Here is a 16,951-nt window from a genome sequence, read left to right on the forward strand (position 1 = left end):
CTGTGATCTGTGAGCAGTAATCCTCTTGAAATGGGTTGATATTGCCGCCAAAAACGCCAAAATAAAGCACAATTTGTCAAGCAGCCAAACCGAATGTGCATAGCCAAATCCAAAGTCCAAAGTCCAAATGATGATGCAAAAAAACAACGCCTATGATGGAAAATGAGATCTCGTCGGGCCCTTATCTCAGACTCGCGTATCTGTCCGTATTTTTGTCGTTTATCGTTTCTTTCATAATTTCAAAATTCAAAATAAAAATCAACGCTGTCGCCGTCCAGCTCATAAGCTTAACCGGTCCAGGCTCAGCCGGTCGTTGCTCCGTACCCGCCGCACCACGCCCAGCTTGAAGAACCGCTCCTCGCCCGCCGCCGTCCGCCCGCCAATGTACCACTTGTCCGCGCCCAGCACCTCGCGAAAGCCTTCGCTGCTGCTGTCGCTGCCGCGCCGGCGGCCCGTGGCGGCGACGACGGTCGTAGACGTGGATGTAGCCGTGGCTGTCGGTGTGCCGGTCCTGGTGCCGGAGCCCGAGTAGCCATTGGCATAGTACGGCTCTTCCGTGAAACTGCCGTGGTTGGAGCCGCTGTTTTGTTGTGGTTGTTGATGGCTACCAGACCCACTGTTTGGAATCGGGACGGCCGAGGTGCCCGTGCTGTTGTGTGCATGGTGGTGGTGATGATGGTGGTGATGGTGGTGCGCATGGTGGTGGTGCGGCGAGCGAGACGAGTGTAGGCGTTGCGAGGCCGTCAGGGCGGCAGCCGCCACCGCCGCTGCCGAGGAGGCGATCGAGCGCGAGTTGGTGCTGGAGCCATTCGATGCCGCCAGCGTGTTGGAGGCGGAGGGCGTTGTGGTGCTGCCGGCGGCTGTCGCCAGGGACGTCGAGGTAGAAGCCGAGGCAGTGCCGCCAGCCGCAGCTATGGAGGAGGAGGACGACGAGGCGCCAGGTGATGTCGCGGAGGATGCCGCCGAGACCGCCGCAACGATATCGGACGAGTTGCCGCCAGCCGCCGTGTGTTTGCTGGCGGCCTGCTGGACGGCGGCCGCAGAGGAAGAGAGCGACGACGCCGAGGTGGGCTGCTGGCGGAAGGCAGCGAAAAAGGATGAGAGGAAGAATGGACGTTGGGAAGACGGCATGGCGGGTGCGGGTGTTTGCTGGGACATTGGAATATATAGAAATGGAGGTTGTCGTTGTCCCTCCACGCCCGCGGGGAGAGTCTGCGTCGTGGGATAGTGGTGGGTCGCACTTGACAACGCGCTGCGCGTCCTGGAACGGTATTGATGCGATGTCGACCGTCCTTGGGGTTGTTTCGGTCGTCGCAGTCGCCGTCGTCTCGTCGTTGTGTTACGTCGATTGATGTCCGTTGAAAGGAGGCAAGGAGCGGCTTCGTGAGTGCTGACAGGTGTAGATGCAGGCCGCGGCGAATGGACAATAATCGCCTTGTGGCGTGATAAGACAAAATGATCATGCACGTTCAAGACCGAAGGCGCGAGAGATAATGAAAAGCGCGCAGCACTTTCGCATGCAGGTGTGTGTTATGTGTGATTGAGGGCTTTCCCAATCTCGGTATTTGTTAATTATGATTCGCTCGATTCGTTCGTTTTTCGTTGCTCTTGCCCGCTCGTTGACGACGAGAGAAGTAGGCAGGTGCGATCGATGGGCTAGTCAAAAGCGTTGCCTTTGTTCTCTGTCTTCGGCCATTCTCGGAACGTGGGACACACACAATTATGCCGCTGCCGTGTGCGTCCTTGGCATTGATGTTTCGCCGTTTGGTGGAAGGCACGCGCTACGCGGGGCAGCTTCCCCTCTTGTTTGCTACGCAATAGGGTGTCAAACAGGGCTCCACCTCCACAATTCGGCACGTTGGTAGTGGGCACAGCGTATTAATGCCAGAACGGTTAGTGGTTGTCGTGATCGTGAGTCAGCAGCTGCCAAGGATGCTGTCGCCTGCCAAAATCGACGCCTTACATTCTCTGTCGGCGCCTTCTTCGAGCAATGGCAAGTTCATGCGTTTCTTGCATTCTCTGTCAAATGCCCTGCAAGACGCTGGAATGTTAAAAGGGCCAAGTTAAACGCTTGGTGGGTGCGCATGACTTGAGCTTTCGGCTGACCCATTCGCCCGCAGTGTTGCAGTGCTGTTGTGATGCTGTGAACGTGATCTGTTTACGTTTCTCTGTGCGGTCGGGGCAGTGGCTGAGATAAAGATGTATCGCATAAGGCTGAGACAATATATGTCATTTATGCCCGATTTAATTTTGTAGGTTATGAGTTGCTTAATCTTTTTCTAAAATAGTTTCTTTAATAAGGTATTAAAGAGTTATTAATTGCTTTGAACTATGATCTCATTTGAACACATTTATTGACGTATGTATTTGCACGATATTCCGCAACGAATGAACTGCGCCATAGGAAAGTCTGATCATTAAAGCGTTGACCATCTAATCTCATCCCCTCCCTTGCTCTCCTACACCGTCGGCCACACAGCAGGACCTGGCGGCGTGTAGCTTGTCGGCACCGGATAGTTGGCAAACAGCAGTCCCGCCTCGCCTGACCGGTACACGCCTGGAAAGGCCACCAGTGGTGACGGCGTGCCCGATCCGCCGCCCGTCACTTTGACCTGCGCGCATGCCAGATAAAATTGGGCCCCTCCGGCCGACTGTGCCTGGTGCAGGGCGATGCTCTCAACGCGCACCAGGTAGTTGCCACTGGGCAGCGTTGTTGGCACCGTGAAGTTGACGGACCGTGCGTGGTACGTCGGCCAGACCAGTGCTTTGCCAGTCGTGCCCGCCACGGCGCCGATGCTGGCCACCTTGAACCAGACGTTGCCGGCCGCCTCCCATGTATTGAGGTCACGGCCCTCAGGCACACGCGCCATGTAAAACTGCACCGGACCCGGGTGCGAGACGGTCTGATCGGCAATGAAGCCGAGGTTGCCGCCGGCGGCCACCGTGGCAAAGCCGGTACCCGTCTTCATCTGAAAACAGCGGATGTCGGTGCTGCCGACATCAGTGACGCCGTGGTCGTCTTGGTAGTTTTTGGTCTGGCGGATGGTGGTCCACTCCTTGGCCTCGGCAACGCCGTCGACGATGAGCTTGGAGAAGCGGTCTAAACAATGAAGGTGTTAGTCGGATTGCCGTTGCATTTTGATGGGAGCCCGTATGACGGAGACTGTACAGTGGGCTTGGGCGGTTGCCGCCAAGAATAATAGGGGAGAGAGTTGCTTCATATTGTTAGCTGAAAACGACGCAAGGCTGTGATAAAAATGCTGTGATAGCCAGCGCACAAAGTACAGACAAGGACCAGTGGCTTCAGCCTCTTTTTATATCTGGACATTGTTGCCTCTGCTGTATCGCACACTTACTTGGCTGCTCCCACCAAGGAACGTTCCGTTCACGTGGCAATATGTAACGGCACAAAAATAGATCCATAGCTTAAATTACCCGATTGGGCATATATATGTTGTTGATGAGGAAGCTGCATATTAGCCTAACCTCCATTGGTGCTCACCACTGCAAACCATATGTATGTCGGTAGTTGGATCGAAAATGTCCCATACTGAAGTGATATATTGTTACAAGGACTATCATAGACATGGGAGTGATTCAGTTTCAGTGGTAGCATTCATGTCTGTCTGTTCTTTGTAGCCCCTTCCGTTCCATTATGATAACTTGATGTCCAAACCTGGTTATCCAGTCTATTCTAAATGCCATGTTTGTTTTTCTTTTTTCATGTGTTGGAGATGTCTCACTATTATAGTGGCGCTCCTGTGAACGCTTACCACTTCACAAGTTCCTGGATCTTGACCGGGGCGCCGCTCTCCATGGAGATATTGGCACCCACACCAACGAGCACGGCGTTTCCGCCATCGCGGATGAACGCGGCGCGCTTGAACTCGTCCTCCTTGTCGCCAACCAGGACATCGCGTAGCAGCACTGGGTCGCCACCACCGTGGCCACCCTCGGCCTTGACAACGTCGACCGCGTACGGCTCTGCGAAGAGCGGATAGACGATAATCTTGGTCTCTTCGACACCGCCCTGCACGTAGTCGCGCTGCTGCTCAATGACCTTGCTGGCAATCGGGTCGCCGGCGGCCGAGTAGCCCGTCTCAAAGACGTTAATCTCCAACCGGCCCTTGGTGCCGTTGAAGACACACCGGTAGCCCTCCCACGGAGCGAATGCATACGTGTTGTACGTCATGGTGGCGCGGTTCTTGTAGGTGACAATCATGGACAGCGTGTCTTCGATGGTGATGCCCTCGGTGAAGCAGTTGCGGTCGCGAATGTAGCCGTCCTCGTGCTCGGCGTCCAGGTACAGCTTCTTGAGGCGGGGGCTGGCACCAATGTCAAAGGCAAAGGGATCTTCCTTGGCGGCCTCGTTGTTGAGGTAGCGCTCACCCAGGTTGGCGACGCCACGGGCCTCGGCGTTCTCCTTGCCGTAGAAGCGCAGGCCGCCTACGCAGTACACCGTCTCGGGCTCCGTGCCGAGCCAAAAGTGCACCAGGTCAAAGTGGTGGATGGACTTGTGCATCTGGATGCCGCCGCTGTTGGCCTTGTCGCGGTGCCAGCGGCGCATAAAGTCGGAGCCATGCGCGCAGTCCAGGATCCAGTCCATGTGCACGGTCGAGACCTCGCCAATGACGCCCGAGGCAATGAGCTCGCGCACCTTGGTGTGGTGCGGCGCGTAGCGGTAGTTGAACAGCACGCGGACGTGCTTGCCTGTACGCTTCTCGGCATCAATCATGAGTTGCAGCTTCTCCGCGTCAATGGTCATGGGCTTCTCCGTGATGGCGTCGCAGCCCAGCTCCATGGCGCGGATGCAGTAGATGTGGTGGACGCGGTCAATGGTGGTGACAATGACGACATCGGCCTCCTGCTCCTTGACCATCTTGTCAAAGTCCTCGGCCTTGTAGGTCGCGACGCGCTCGCCGCTGATCTCCTCGATGTGGTCGTTGATGGCGTTCATGCGCGTGGTGTTGGTGTCGCAGATGGCACACAGTTTGGCCGAATCCTTGAAGTCGCGCAGGATGCTCTCGTAGTAGAAGGCAGAGCGGACGCCTGTGCCAACAAGCACATAGCGCTTGACCTTGGGAACAGAACCCATTGCGATGGAGGGGAAGTGGCTGAGAGGGGAAGAACAAGTGGTGTTGGAGCTTGTGACGGTTGTCGAGTCGCGACGATGCAAACTGGAGCAGTCTAAAACCTGGACTTGTCTGGGTCTGTGAGACTGTTTGTTGATGACAGAGGTGTGTTGATGCAAAGATTGTCGTCTTGCTTCTTCTCATGACCGTCTAATATACCACATCGAGAGACTCCGTCTTCACACGAATCTCCGTCATCGGGCATAGATGCACCGCCCATCGGCCCCTCAACGGGCCCAAGCCGGCCCCTCGATGTCCAAGCTGCCCCATAGTGGCCCACCATGTCAGCTGCCGACAGCTCGTCCGGCAGCGCCACCGAATAACCGCGTGCCCTCCTTCACGCATCGCGATGTTTGATTTCCACCTCTCATCGCGTCGATAGAGTGACGTTGTCCTGTAGGAGAGGTTAGAGGCCGCCACGAATCGGGTCAAGCGCGGTTCGTTCCCCGCAGATGAGCAGTAGTCTTACACGACCGAACGGCGGTATGTCCGAATGAGGATCGGACCAAAAGTAGTCTCGTGCAGGCGTGCAGACACAGCTAAGACTAGTGAGAGAGCAAGTTGCGAACAGGGATCCCCAAAATTCAGGGGTGACATACGGAGATGTGGCAGGGCAGAGAAAGAGCCCTCCATCGTCCATCCCCAAAACGGTTTGCGGGGGTAGTCGTGGAAGTGGAGCGCCGGGGTACGTCGGATTGGGAAGGCACTGCACATAACAGTACATAACCGCTTGCCGCCCCAAATGAAGATGTCTTGGGCGGCTCTCACTTACACGAACGACGAGGTGACGGAGCGATACCAGGACGACCAGCATATTGCTATCAGACGACAAGATAAGAAAAAAAATATGGAAATTGTGTGGCAGGCGTCGGAAACAGCCACGCGCAAGAGAAGCTCGCAAGATGAGTCTCCCTCTGTTCCTTCCCATTCTGGACCCAGTGCCTCTTTCTGTTCCTGGCAGTGAGACCCACTGCTAACATTTTCTGCGGCCGCTCTTACCCTGCCCGGCCTGTCGGGTGCGCAAAAAGAGATGCTTCCACACCGCGGCCGACAGCAAGCCAGAACGCGCTGTTGCCGCCGAAAACAAACAAAACAGCAAGGCAGAGCAACGCGTCATCGAAAAGACGAACCGAAGCATCAGCGTGTTGGACAAAGCACCGCCAGCCGCCGCTGAGCCGCCTCTATCTGGTAACGGTCCTGGCAATGGCACAGCCACCGGCGGCACGGACACGCGAGAATCCAGTCCCAAGCCGCGCGCCATTGACTACATTCCGGAAATTGCACTGGCCGACTTGTCGGATGGCCAAGAGACGGACGGGTCGGGCGACGAGGAGGGCGACGAAGAGAACACGGAGACACCCCCGTCATCCGCCAAGCAGACACCGCCAAGAGCGGTTGCCCAGCCGCCTTCCAAACGACGGCGACAATCGGACGCGAAACGTGCACAGAGACAGCTTGCGTGGTTCTATCACAAATATCGGCCAAGAAATGCACCTGTTGTTCTGACAGAGCCGCATCGTCGCTACCTCGAAGATGTGGGTGCGCTGCTTGAGCTGCCCAAGGCCACGGCCGATGCCCTGCTCTCCATCTACGTGTCTCTGCTCGACGACCTGCTGCCCATCGTGGACGGTGCCAGTGTCTTTCGAGGGCACAGCAATGGCCACACGTCCATCTACTTGGTGCGGGCCATGTGCCTCGTGGCCTGCAAGACAAGCCAGGCTGCTCCATTCTTGCGGCTGAGTGACAACGGTCCTACATTGGCACCGCTCGATTTCGCAGCTCGACTGCTTACGGGCCTCGACGCAGCCATCAAGGCCGACCTCGAACCTGACAGGATCACCAAGGTGCAGATCCTGGCACTAATGCACCTTCACAACGACGGTACGACCGGCACACGACGAGCGGCAAGCTGTCTCGCGCAGGCTGTGTGCGAGGCATGGTCGTTGTCAATTCATTGGCGGCTACCGACAATTCCCGACCAGGGCACAACTTCGACCGACTATCTCTGGTGGTCGCTGCGAAACCTCGACCGGCTGAGCAAACCGATCATGGCGGCGGCGCCGTTTCTCATCAACGACTCGGACGTCGGACTGCCGCGCATTACTGCGACAGGCAACGGCAACAACTATCGAGCACAGGTCATGGCCCTTGCGACAGCACTAGGCGACCTCCTCGCGACGGCGACTACAATCTTCAAGGCCTCGTCGAAAGCGACCGTCGACGACTGCCAGGAGTTCCCGACGTTTGCAACGGTGACGTCGGGTGCAGGTGTCCGGTTGGACTATTTTCATCAGTCGCATCGGGGTGAGTCGTAATAGCGCGGACATACATTCACACCAGAAGCCACATGTGCTGACGTCTTTAGACTATCTCGAAATCTGGTACTGCGTCGCCGCAATGCTGTCTTGTCGATATAGTGGACCCGCCACCGCCCCATACCAACGCCGCCTCGACGCCGCCGTTCGAGCCCTCTCTCTCATCACAGATGGCCAGCACACCCGTCTCCCTCCCTTGCCGCTCATTCCATATGCTCTCTCCATGGCCACCACGGTGGTCTACCGCGCCCTGCGCGACAAGCAGCGCGACGCCGTCACGTCACGTCGTGACTTGGCCCGCTGCTGCGAGGCCTTGGACGGGCTGGCACGACTGTGGACGAGCGTGGCGGCCGTAGCAAAGCTGGCACGGCGGCTGCTGCGACTGTTGGGGCTGAGAGCGGGGGAAAGACAACCGGGGCCAAACCACTACACACAGACGAATGTGGACGGCCCAAATGGCCTGCACGCGACGACGGCCGTGCCAGCACCCGACTGGCAGTACGCCAACATCCCTTTGGTCACTGCCGGCGTGGCGTCCACCCTCGACTTTGAGACGCAGTTGGCCGCCGCGGACAGCTGGTCTGCTAGTTCGAGTGGCGGCGGTTTGGAAGGGCTAGACTCCTTTGAAGGTTTCGCCAACTTTGAGAGCCCGGGCACCTATCCGCAGTTTGACGCGGCGTTCCACAACCTTTTTGACTTTGCCATGCCCCCGGCGTTCCGCGAGCAAGATGCATGGGCCTTTTTTCCCACCGCCCCCACTACCGCCGCCGCTGCTCCTGCTGGAGCGAGCGTCGATGGGAGTTCGACGGGCGGTGACTTCCCGATGGTGGCGCCTCATCCTTGAGATGACCTTGGCGAGTCATGATTTTGGTAGTGGTATGTCAACCTTCGGACTCCGGCAGGCACATTGGGCCGCCCCTAATGAGCCGACTTGCCGAAAGCAAAACGAAATGGGCCTACCATAGTACACAGGATGTGCTCACCCACCGCTACCCCGTGTTTCCTGAGAACGGCCGACGCTAAGACATTGGGGCCATGCGCGGGGAAGTGGAGACTGACAAAAAGGCCCAGGGGTCGTCATCATGGGAAAAGGACCGGAATGCGGAGGACGACCAAAAAATGGGAAACCGCTGTCAGGATTAAAGAAGTGTACTGTACGTAATAATACCACAGAACACTGTGAAATTCTGGCTGCATTTTCCTCGAAAGCAAAGGATAGTCACTCCACAATCAAGGCGGCTGAGAGTTTGTGAGCCGTCGTATATTTCGGAGCTTGAATTTGCCTGTCCAAACTGTCTTTGGCTTTTCCCACACATTTTGAACATGCGGAGTAGCTGCGCCAATTGTCGTATCCAAAGAAGCACTTGACGTACATGCCGGGCAATGTTTTCGCATCCTTGCCCTTGACAGAGGCAGGAAAGCGTTTGTCTGTTGGCTAACGTTTGTCCATATCCGTTACTTTTAGGTCACAGTTTGTCATCCATCGGTTATGCACTCGCTCGACGCATGGATTGCCTCATTTGTAAGAAACTGCGGGCCCGTCCCCGTTTCGGCGCGGGATCGACATCCATCCCCAAGGCCATCGGGGGTCGTTCTTGTTGATTGTCGAGCTCCTGGTGCAATGCGGAGAATCCATGAAGAAAGGTGTATTTGTTGGTTTCCGTGATGATTAGAAAAGGCCAAGACGACGACAAGTATATATATGCATCAATTGGAAGGGACTTTTGCCTGTGATGTTTTGAGAAAATCGACCGTCTACCAAAGACGATCTGACAAGCCTTGCCTGCTCCATTCAATTGATCATTGCCCTCTGTGTTGTCTCTTCTCCAACAACGTCACGATGCGCCTCGACAAGCTTGCTGCCCGGGCCGGTGCCACGACGGTCACCCTGCCGCACACTCAGCCTCATGGGCTGTTCACAGTCAACCCGTCTTTTCCGGGTGTGAGCTTCGAGCTCAACACCTTTTCGCTGTACTGCCAGAGTGAGTGCATCAGGAGACGGGTTCAAGCAATACTTCACAGACATCCACTAACATAGTCGTTACATAGCCAGCCAAACCGACCCATCGGCCAACCAGTTTTCGATCAATCTAATTTCCGAAGTTGCCAAGCGCACCGGCGGCCGGCCCATTGTCCGCGTCGGCGGCATCACGGGTGACCGCGTGAAGTGGAACAGCTCGCAGACCGTGCCGGTGGTCCCCGCGCCGAGCACCACGCAGACGGGCGACCTCACCATTGGCCCCTCATTCTGGGCGCTGACGCAGCTGCTGGCACCAGCCAAGGTCCGCTGGATGCCCTCCATCTCGTACACGGAGCACGACTACACGCAGGCCAACGAGGCCGCCAAGTCGATCCTGTCGGGCATTGGCGCCGACAACTTGGCGGCCATTGAGATTGGCAACGAGCCCAATTTTTACAGCGGCGGCGACCCGCCGGCGGCCACGGCCCAAGAGTTTGCGGACCGCTTTCAGGCGATTGCTGCCAACATCACCAAGGCGGCCGGCCTACCCCCAAGCGTCGGGTTTGCCGGCCCGGATGTGGGCAGCGAGACCAACGGCTACATCCCCTGGGACGCGGCCGACATTTTTGCCAACACGAGCTTCGACGACACCAACAACCTCGCCTACGCCACCGACCACTGGTACCGGTGCCTGAGCGGCTCGTGCACGCTGCCGGACCTCCTGTCGCACGCCAGCACGGTGGCCGACACGGCCAAGCACATCAAGCCGATGAACGCGTTCTTCCAGTCGTACAAGGGCGGCCGGGTGCCGTTCTATCTGGACGAGATCAATGTGCAGACGGGCGGCACGTCCAATGCGTCCTTTTCGGCGTCGTTTGCGACGGCCTTGTACGGCACCGATTTCATGATGCACCTCATGTCCCTGGGCGTGGCCGCCGTCAACTGGGAGCAGGTCTACGGCTCGGTCCAGAACGTCTGGCAGCCCAGCGACTACGGGTCCACGCCCGCCCAGACCAAGAACACGTACTACGCCATCCTCGTGGCCGCCGAGTTCATCGGCACGGGCGGCCGCACCAAGGTGGCCGAGCTGGCGCCGGGCAACAACGACGGCACGACCTTCTCGTCGTACGTCGCCTACGAGCACAACATTGCCAATCGCGTCGCCCTCTGCAACCTCAACTACTGGGACCTGTCGGTCGGCACGCCGCGCCCAGAGCCCGTGGTCACTCTCGACGGCCTGTCGCCCTCGGTCAAGACGGTCACGGTCAAGTACCTCAACAACCCCGGCGGTGCCGGCCAAAACTCGACGGACACGACGTTTGGTGGCAGCCAGTGGACGTTTGCGAGCCAGGGCACCGAGGTCAAGAATGTGGCCGCGACGACGATCAAAGTGCCTGTCAAGCGCGGTAGTGCCCTGATTCCTGTGCCCTACAGCTCGGTGGCCATTGTGTACCTGTAAGGGTCAGAATGTTTGGCCGCGATGTTTGACCTTAATGTGGAGACTGGAAGTCATGGCGCAGCCTCGTACATACTTGTCACCAGTGTACAACTGTCCACTGCTCAACCGACGTCAACGTAAAGGGGGAAGATTGAAAGCAGGAAAACGAAGGAGGAGACAGCTTTGGGGAAAATCACTTTATTTCGAATATGTATTTACTGGCCTAAGTAAAAGTCATTGATTGTTTAATTACCGTGAAAATCACTGTCGGATTAACCATAACATCATTTAGAAAGTCTTGAACTGGAATTCCGGCACCAGACCATGTGACCGAGACATGTTGCGGATTTTTTCCAGGTGTTGACCAGTACGGGCCCAAGACGCATCTGCTAAGAATGTCCGCTGAGTGTGTGAGAGCATCAATACACAGCATTGCCCGTCCAGCCGTGCAGTCCAAGGGCCACCATGTGGCCCAGCGCTGAGGTCCCGTCGGCGCGGACGTAATTGTCGCCCATATCTCGGAGTATTCTGTCCAGGTAGTCACCAGCACCCGACAGGTGTAAGATGTGGGCAATGGCGCGGTGCACAGCAAGGAGACGCGGCGACGGCGGATCAATGGTGCGTGACTCGGTGACAAAGAGCGCCCGAGTGACGGGCAGCCCAAATGCAACGTTGGTGCCCGGCGACAAGAAAGACTGGATGCGGTAGGTGTTGCTTGCGGCCGGGACAGGCTCAAAGTAGACATCAAAGGCGCCGAAATATCGGTGGAGCATCATGTTGAGCGTCAGCGCATTCTGTGGCCGGTCAATGTCAACGCCGTTGATTATATGTGCCACGCCCTTGTCAAACATGTTTAAAATCGCCAAGGCAGCCTGGCGGGACGCATCCTGAATATATATATATTAGAATCGATCATTACAACAAAGGCGGCGACGGCGGGCAGGCAGGCAGAAGGACCTACCATCTCAGCATTCCTGTCCAGCTTCATCAAGGAATGTGGCAGAATATGTGCCACTTCGAGAGGCGCGAGCTGGCCAGGCGTTTGCTCCGAGAACAAAATGCCGTCGTCGTCGCTTGCATCATTGCCATCCAATTTGAATCGTGCCTCGTATTCGTCGCTGCTAAAGTGGCGTGTGATAACGCACCGGTGCCGATCCCGGACAAGGCACTCCCAGCGCAGCGAAGCCAGGCGCTCCGATGTACCGATAAAGCCGTGTGCTGTTGTCACGCCTTCCTGGGCGCTCAAAACGGCCGAGTGGTAGGCGGGTGAGGGCTGAGGCGTTTTCCGTGTCGAAGCTTTCACTGTACTATGTCAGGCAATGTAGACGTGAGAGCAGAAAAGAAAGGGGATAAGGGGGGGGGGAGGTGAATGAGGCAAAAGAGGAACAAAAAAAATGAAAGGTCCCGGGGACGACCACCCACGCGGCAGAAAGAAGTTGTCGACGAGATAGTCTGCGAAGCCGTTAAAGCGAGGTGTGAGCACCTCAAAATCAAGCTCAGGATGTGCGCCGGTGAGATCGAGCTCGATCGACGCAAAAAAAGCACGCAAAAAGATGTCGCGCGACTCATCCGAAAGCGCGTATTCGTACGTGTGCCGGACCAGCAGTGGCTGGCTGTACGATGTGGCTCTCTCGACACGCGCGATGCTGCGGAAGGGGTCTGTGGCTTCAAGGTGCTCGACGACGCGGAAGAATGTTCGCCGCGCCGTGGCACGCTCCACTGGTCCAAGAGGGGCTTGTGCGGTGGAAGCAAGATCCAATACGTCTTTGAGCGACGCCTGAAGTCGGTGGTGCCGCTGCGGTGACGATGCTGGCGACTTGATGTCAGCGATTCGCTCCTCAGGGTTAGTCATAGCAGAGCGCTGCAACCGGTATGGCACAGATGTGGGCTTTTAGCCCAGGCGGATAGATGCGCCGTCAAATGGCAGAAACTAAGATGAATGTCATTGTGATGAAGCGTGCTGGAATGCTTTCCCACCGCCGACGGAACCCGATATCTGATTCGCTTATCGTGGGATAATGTGCGTGGCATTCTACAGGAATGGAAGGGGGCCACATATGTAGGGATCAACACGTGACCTCTTCGGTGTGGGTAATTCGTACGAAATACTAAAGGACTGGTTTCGAGTAAACGTATGGCCAATAATTCGTAGTGATGGTGGGTCCGCTCTCCATGGTAGGATGGATGTCTATGGAGCTGCTGGAATTTGTGGCCTCATATTCGGACGGCCACGCATTCCGTGCATCGAACCCCGTCCCCCCCTCCATGCCCGGGCGCGTCAATTGTTTGTCTGCGGGGATTGTCCGAGACCAGGGAAGTATGAAGTGCGAAGCAACTTCCCTAACGACAGGTCCCGTAACCGCCCGAGAGAAAATGTATTGTTTGTAGGCTCCAGTCCCATTATACAAAGAAAAGCATACATCGGCCACTGGAAACGCGCCATTAGTACATCAAAGCGAGCCAGGGCGGTCTCTATTATGCCGGAGAGGCCACAGCAAGGCCATTTAGTATACCCACGATCCTGGTGCACACATAATACACCACAACGAAATCTGTCTATGCCTCAATGCTCTTTGCCCTGTGTGCTGGCCAGCGATTTGTACACAAGTTTGCATCGTCCTGTAAAAGTCACGAGCGAAAGGCCGTTGCACCACCAGACTGTGATTGACTAGTCCTACGGGGTTTGAAGCCCATAGAAGCGCTCGATAGGCGCATCGTACCAAGAGTGAGTGGGGAGCAGTAGCATTGCCATTTCCTATACCCCATGGCTGCTTCTGTTGCAAGACCTGCAAGCTCAGGAACAAAGCTCACCATCCGGCCTCGAACCTGTTTTGAACTTCTCTATCATTGCCACCTGTCCGATTTACATGGATGAGGTTCTCCATTCACCCCATTGAGCAATTCCTACCAGTGAGCTGTCCATCCCACTTAGGCAGATGCCGCCACGCGCTAAAAGGACAATGGTAAGGTCTTATTCGCTCAATAGGCGCCAGTGGATTGGCTAGGCCTTCCAGTCACTTACACTTGCAGCCGGCATCGCACATAGCAATATTGACCTATTGACATATTAAATGGCCCTTGTAGTGTAAATAAGAAAGGCCTTAAAGATTATACTGTTATACAGTGAATACGATGGAGACAGCTGTGCAGGGTTAACGTCCTTTTGAACGGTATACAGCAGGCGTTCGTCTCAAGACTTACATATATAGTGTTCTATCTCGTCTGATTTCGAGATGTCGAGAACTTCTTTCCCTTTCCAGCATCAGCAGTAGCAACAACAGCAACAACGACAGCACCAACGTAAGACACACCCAACCAAACAGTGAAGCAAAGCATATTTTATACTAACATAGAAGACACCACAATGACTGTCACGGTGACAGTCACCATCGTCGCGGCCGACAACGCCGCCAACACCACCATCACCACCACCATCACCACCACCATCGCCGTCACCACCACCACCAACGTGCCGTCGGCCCCCCTCGCGCTTCCCGCCGCCCCCATCGCGCTTCCCGCCGCCCCCCCGGCTCCCCGGCCGCCATCGCCTCTCCTGCCGGCCCTCCGGTCGCCGCTGCACCCGCCCTTGTCGCCGCTGGCCCCGCCGTGTCCCGCGCAGGAGCCCGGGCGCCGTCGCATCGCATCGCCGCAGCAAAGTGAGTTATTCTTCCACATAGTTGTTTCTGTTATTGCCTTTGACTTTTTTTGACAATTGAATCGCAGGCGGCGATGCAACGGCGCCGGGCCAAGTACAATCTGCGCCGCAAGCAGCGCGTGGTGGGGAGGGAAGGGGCAGGACAATGTGGACGAGGAAGAGAAAGAGGACGACGCAGGAAATTAGAGCATGGGGAACTTTTTGGATTTTGGCTTTTTGAAAAGAAAGACCACCACCACCACAATCACCACCACCGTCGCGCTTCCAAACCACCGCCACGCCTCCCTACTGCCGCCGCGCACCTCCCTGTCACCGCCGCGCATCCCTACTGCCGCCGCGCTGCCCGCCGCCGCCGCACGCCCCACCACCACCACGTGCCGCGCGCCGCCATCCTCCCCTGCGCAGCCGCGCCCGTCCCTGCCGCCGCTGGCCCGGCTGCTACCCAGGCGCCGATGTCTCGCCGCAGCAATGAGAGTTAGTTTCTACGTGATTGATTTAGTTATCGCATCTAACGTTTTATTGACAAATGAAATCGTAGACGGCGAGACATCGGCGCCGGGTCAAAAACAAACAGCGTCGACTGGCCCGACGCAAGTTCAACTGCCCTGTCCAGAAGGAGGAGGAGGAAAAACAGTTGGTAGAGGTGGTGGAGGAGGGGGAGGTGAAGCGGGAAGAGGAGTAGGGGGACGGTGGAGAGTTGGTGATGGAGGAGTAGGGGGAGGGTGGTGAGGTGGTGGAGGAAGGGGGGTAGGAAGGAATTTTGAAATTTTTTTGCATTTTAAAAATAATAATAAAATTGACATTTTTGACCAAGTTTGAGGTTCCGCTCATCCTCCTCATGACAAAGTGTAGTCAACTACAGAGCGAACAATGTTTGTCGCCATGAGTAATGGCATCCACAACAACCATAAGAATGGACCACTAGCCAAGCCGATGACGACGATGAAAATTGCAGATGGATAAGGCGTAAACTACATACATTTTCTTAGCCCGTCCGAATGGATATAAGTTTAGAACAAGCAATACACTTTTTCTCACTTTCTTTCGGTCTCCCAAGGAACAGCCATTCTGCTGATGGCCAATAAAATAACACGTCCTTCAACGCCAAATACAACCGTCTCAAGGCCGTAGCCAAAAGCCCAAAATACTAGTTGTCATATGAACTCCCTGTCGACGAAGCTGTGAAGAAAGACGGTTATGTCATAGTTGATAGGAGTCCATTTTGCTTTTCTTTCATTATGGACCAAGCCTTTGTTGAGCAGAGTGCCGTAGATGAACTCTAGGGCATCCTGCAAGACATCTTTTGGCACTGGATTACCACAGTCTGTGGCAGCACCACAAAGGTAGAGAAGTATTCCTCTGAGACTGCCGACATTGAGACGTTCATTTGTTAATACCGTTCGACAAATGGCGCAGGCTTCGATGTATCTGCGTAGAATCTCTTTGGTGAATGTCTTCTTTCCGGCTTCGAAGAAGGCACCGGCTTCTTCAGTCGTGGCGATGCAACCAATAATAACAACAATGGTTCTGGTGGGAGCGGAGCGGATCAACACTTGGATTCGATGTTTGTCCGCAGCGTTGCCACCTGTTAACAGGTGACAGGCGACGGCTGCCTGCGACACTCGGGTTTGACTTTGAGCGCGGCTTCAAGTCGGCCATATGCGGCGTTGAAGTTCACTCGTGCTTTTCGTACCATATTGACAAATGCGGTGCCGTCGTCTGAATTTTCAGCTTTGGCTGCAGTTTCAGACATAGTTTCACTGAATGTCTTCGCGAATTGGAATACCACTTCGGCAATTCCACGGCCGCTCTCCGTACTGCCAGGGGAAGCTTTGACAACGTCGTTGATCATCGACGTTATCTCCAAGGACATGTCATTTACCCGACAGATATCTGCGTGCTCCTCAATGCGCTTTGTATCCCTTGTACTGGTCAGGGCTGCCAGCAAAGCACTGACCGAGTCGGCAACGGCACTCACCCATGTATCGGTCGCTCCCTCTATAACAGCCCGCTCAGAGGTAGCGCTCAATGATGTGGGAGCATCTGCGTCGCACGCATCAATAGGCGGTGCCGCCGCAGTTGGGGCCAGTTGAGTTAGGGAAATGGATGCCCCGATTCCGGATGCTGCTTTGAGTATCCCGCTGCCAATATTGCCGGCCAGCGCCCGTGCGGTGGATCCTAAAACATCACGATTAGCCGTAATTTCCACACTGGGTCGGTTGGGACTGGTATCGTGGCTGATCCCGACAGCGGGATCAAGGTCAATCTTACTCTGCTTTATCTTGTGAGACCCGATTTCCGCAGTGCGGCGCCGATATGTAAACTTGTCGAGACGACGGCTCCGCATACTTCTCTTCCAAGAAGCGTATCTAGTTGCACGCCGCGATGCGTGCTTTCGCTTTGAGATGTTGGATTTGGTCATGGTTTTGATCGTGTTGGATGTGATTGTTG

General features: G+C 55.9%; 8 protein-coding genes across 8 annotated transcripts; 3 read left to right on the top strand and 5 right to left on the bottom strand.

The window, feature by feature from the left end:
* Positions 1-279: 279 nt before the first annotated feature.
* Positions 280-1,131, bottom strand: SPBR_08628 (uncharacterized protein; the record flags this gene model as incomplete). Its single annotated transcript, XM_040766866.1, has 1 exon — positions 280-1,131. The coding sequence occupies one exon, from the start codon at positions 1,129-1,131 to the stop codon at positions 280-282; it is 852 nt and encodes a 283-aa protein (XP_040614388.1).
* A 1,328-nt stretch (positions 1,132-2,459) lies between these two features.
* Positions 2,460-3,582, bottom strand: SPBR_08543 (uncharacterized protein; the record flags this gene model as incomplete). The annotated part of the gene is made up of 2 exons (XM_040766781.1): positions 2,460-3,100; positions 3,552-3,582. The coding sequence occupies 2 exons, from the start codon at positions 3,580-3,582 to the stop codon at positions 2,460-2,462; spliced, it is 672 nt and encodes a 223-aa protein (XP_040614389.1).
* A 187-nt stretch (positions 3,583-3,769) lies between these two features.
* On the bottom strand, positions 3,770-5,095 carry SPBR_08479 (oxidoreductase domain protein; the record flags this gene model as incomplete). Its single annotated transcript, XM_040766717.1, has 1 exon — positions 3,770-5,095. The coding sequence occupies one exon, from the start codon at positions 5,093-5,095 to the stop codon at positions 3,770-3,772; it is 1,326 nt and encodes a 441-aa protein (XP_040614390.1).
* A 939-nt stretch (positions 5,096-6,034) lies between these two features.
* On the top strand, positions 6,035-8,291 carry SPBR_08215 (uncharacterized protein; the record flags this gene model as incomplete). The annotated part of the gene is made up of 3 exons (XM_040766453.1): positions 6,035-6,092; positions 6,195-7,436; positions 7,618-8,291. The coding sequence occupies 3 exons, from the start codon at positions 6,035-6,037 to the stop codon at positions 8,289-8,291; spliced, it is 1,974 nt and encodes a 657-aa protein (XP_040614391.1).
* Positions 8,292-9,287: 996 nt separating this feature from the next.
* SPBR_08394 (uncharacterized protein) lies at positions 9,288-10,866 on the top strand (the record flags this gene model as incomplete). Its single annotated transcript, XM_040766632.1, has 2 exons — positions 9,288-9,429; positions 9,497-10,866. The coding sequence occupies 2 exons, from the start codon at positions 9,288-9,290 to the stop codon at positions 10,864-10,866; spliced, it is 1,512 nt and encodes a 503-aa protein (XP_040614392.1).
* A 398-nt stretch (positions 10,867-11,264) lies between these two features.
* Positions 11,265-12,697, bottom strand: SPBR_08438 (uncharacterized protein; the record flags this gene model as incomplete). The annotated part of the gene is made up of 3 exons (XM_040766676.1): positions 11,265-11,732; positions 11,807-12,147; positions 12,268-12,697. The coding sequence occupies 3 exons, from the start codon at positions 12,695-12,697 to the stop codon at positions 11,265-11,267; spliced, it is 1,239 nt and encodes a 412-aa protein (XP_040614393.1).
* Positions 12,698-14,209: 1,512 nt separating this feature from the next.
* SPBR_08661 (uncharacterized protein) lies at positions 14,210-14,979 on the top strand (the record flags this gene model as incomplete). The annotated part of the gene is made up of 3 exons (XM_040766899.1): positions 14,210-14,501; positions 14,569-14,622; positions 14,729-14,979. 3 exons carry the CDS (start codon positions 14,210-14,212, stop codon positions 14,977-14,979), a joined length of 597 nt encoding a protein of 198 aa, XP_040614394.1.
* Positions 14,980-16,088: 1,109 nt separating this feature from the next.
* Positions 16,089-16,922, bottom strand: SPBR_08901 (uncharacterized protein; the record flags this gene model as incomplete). The annotated part of the gene is made up of 1 exon (XM_040767027.1): positions 16,089-16,922. One exon carries the CDS (start codon positions 16,920-16,922, stop codon positions 16,089-16,091), a length of 834 nt encoding a protein of 277 aa, XP_040614395.1.
* Positions 16,923-16,951: the final 29 nt, after the last annotated feature.

The sequence above is a fragment of the Sporothrix brasiliensis genome (genome assembly GCF_000820605.1).
Source record: "Sporothrix brasiliensis 5110 chromosome Unknown Cont22, whole genome shotgun sequence".
In the NCBI taxonomy this organism is placed as follows: Eukaryota; Fungi; Ascomycota; class Sordariomycetes; order Ophiostomatales; family Ophiostomataceae; genus Sporothrix; species Sporothrix brasiliensis.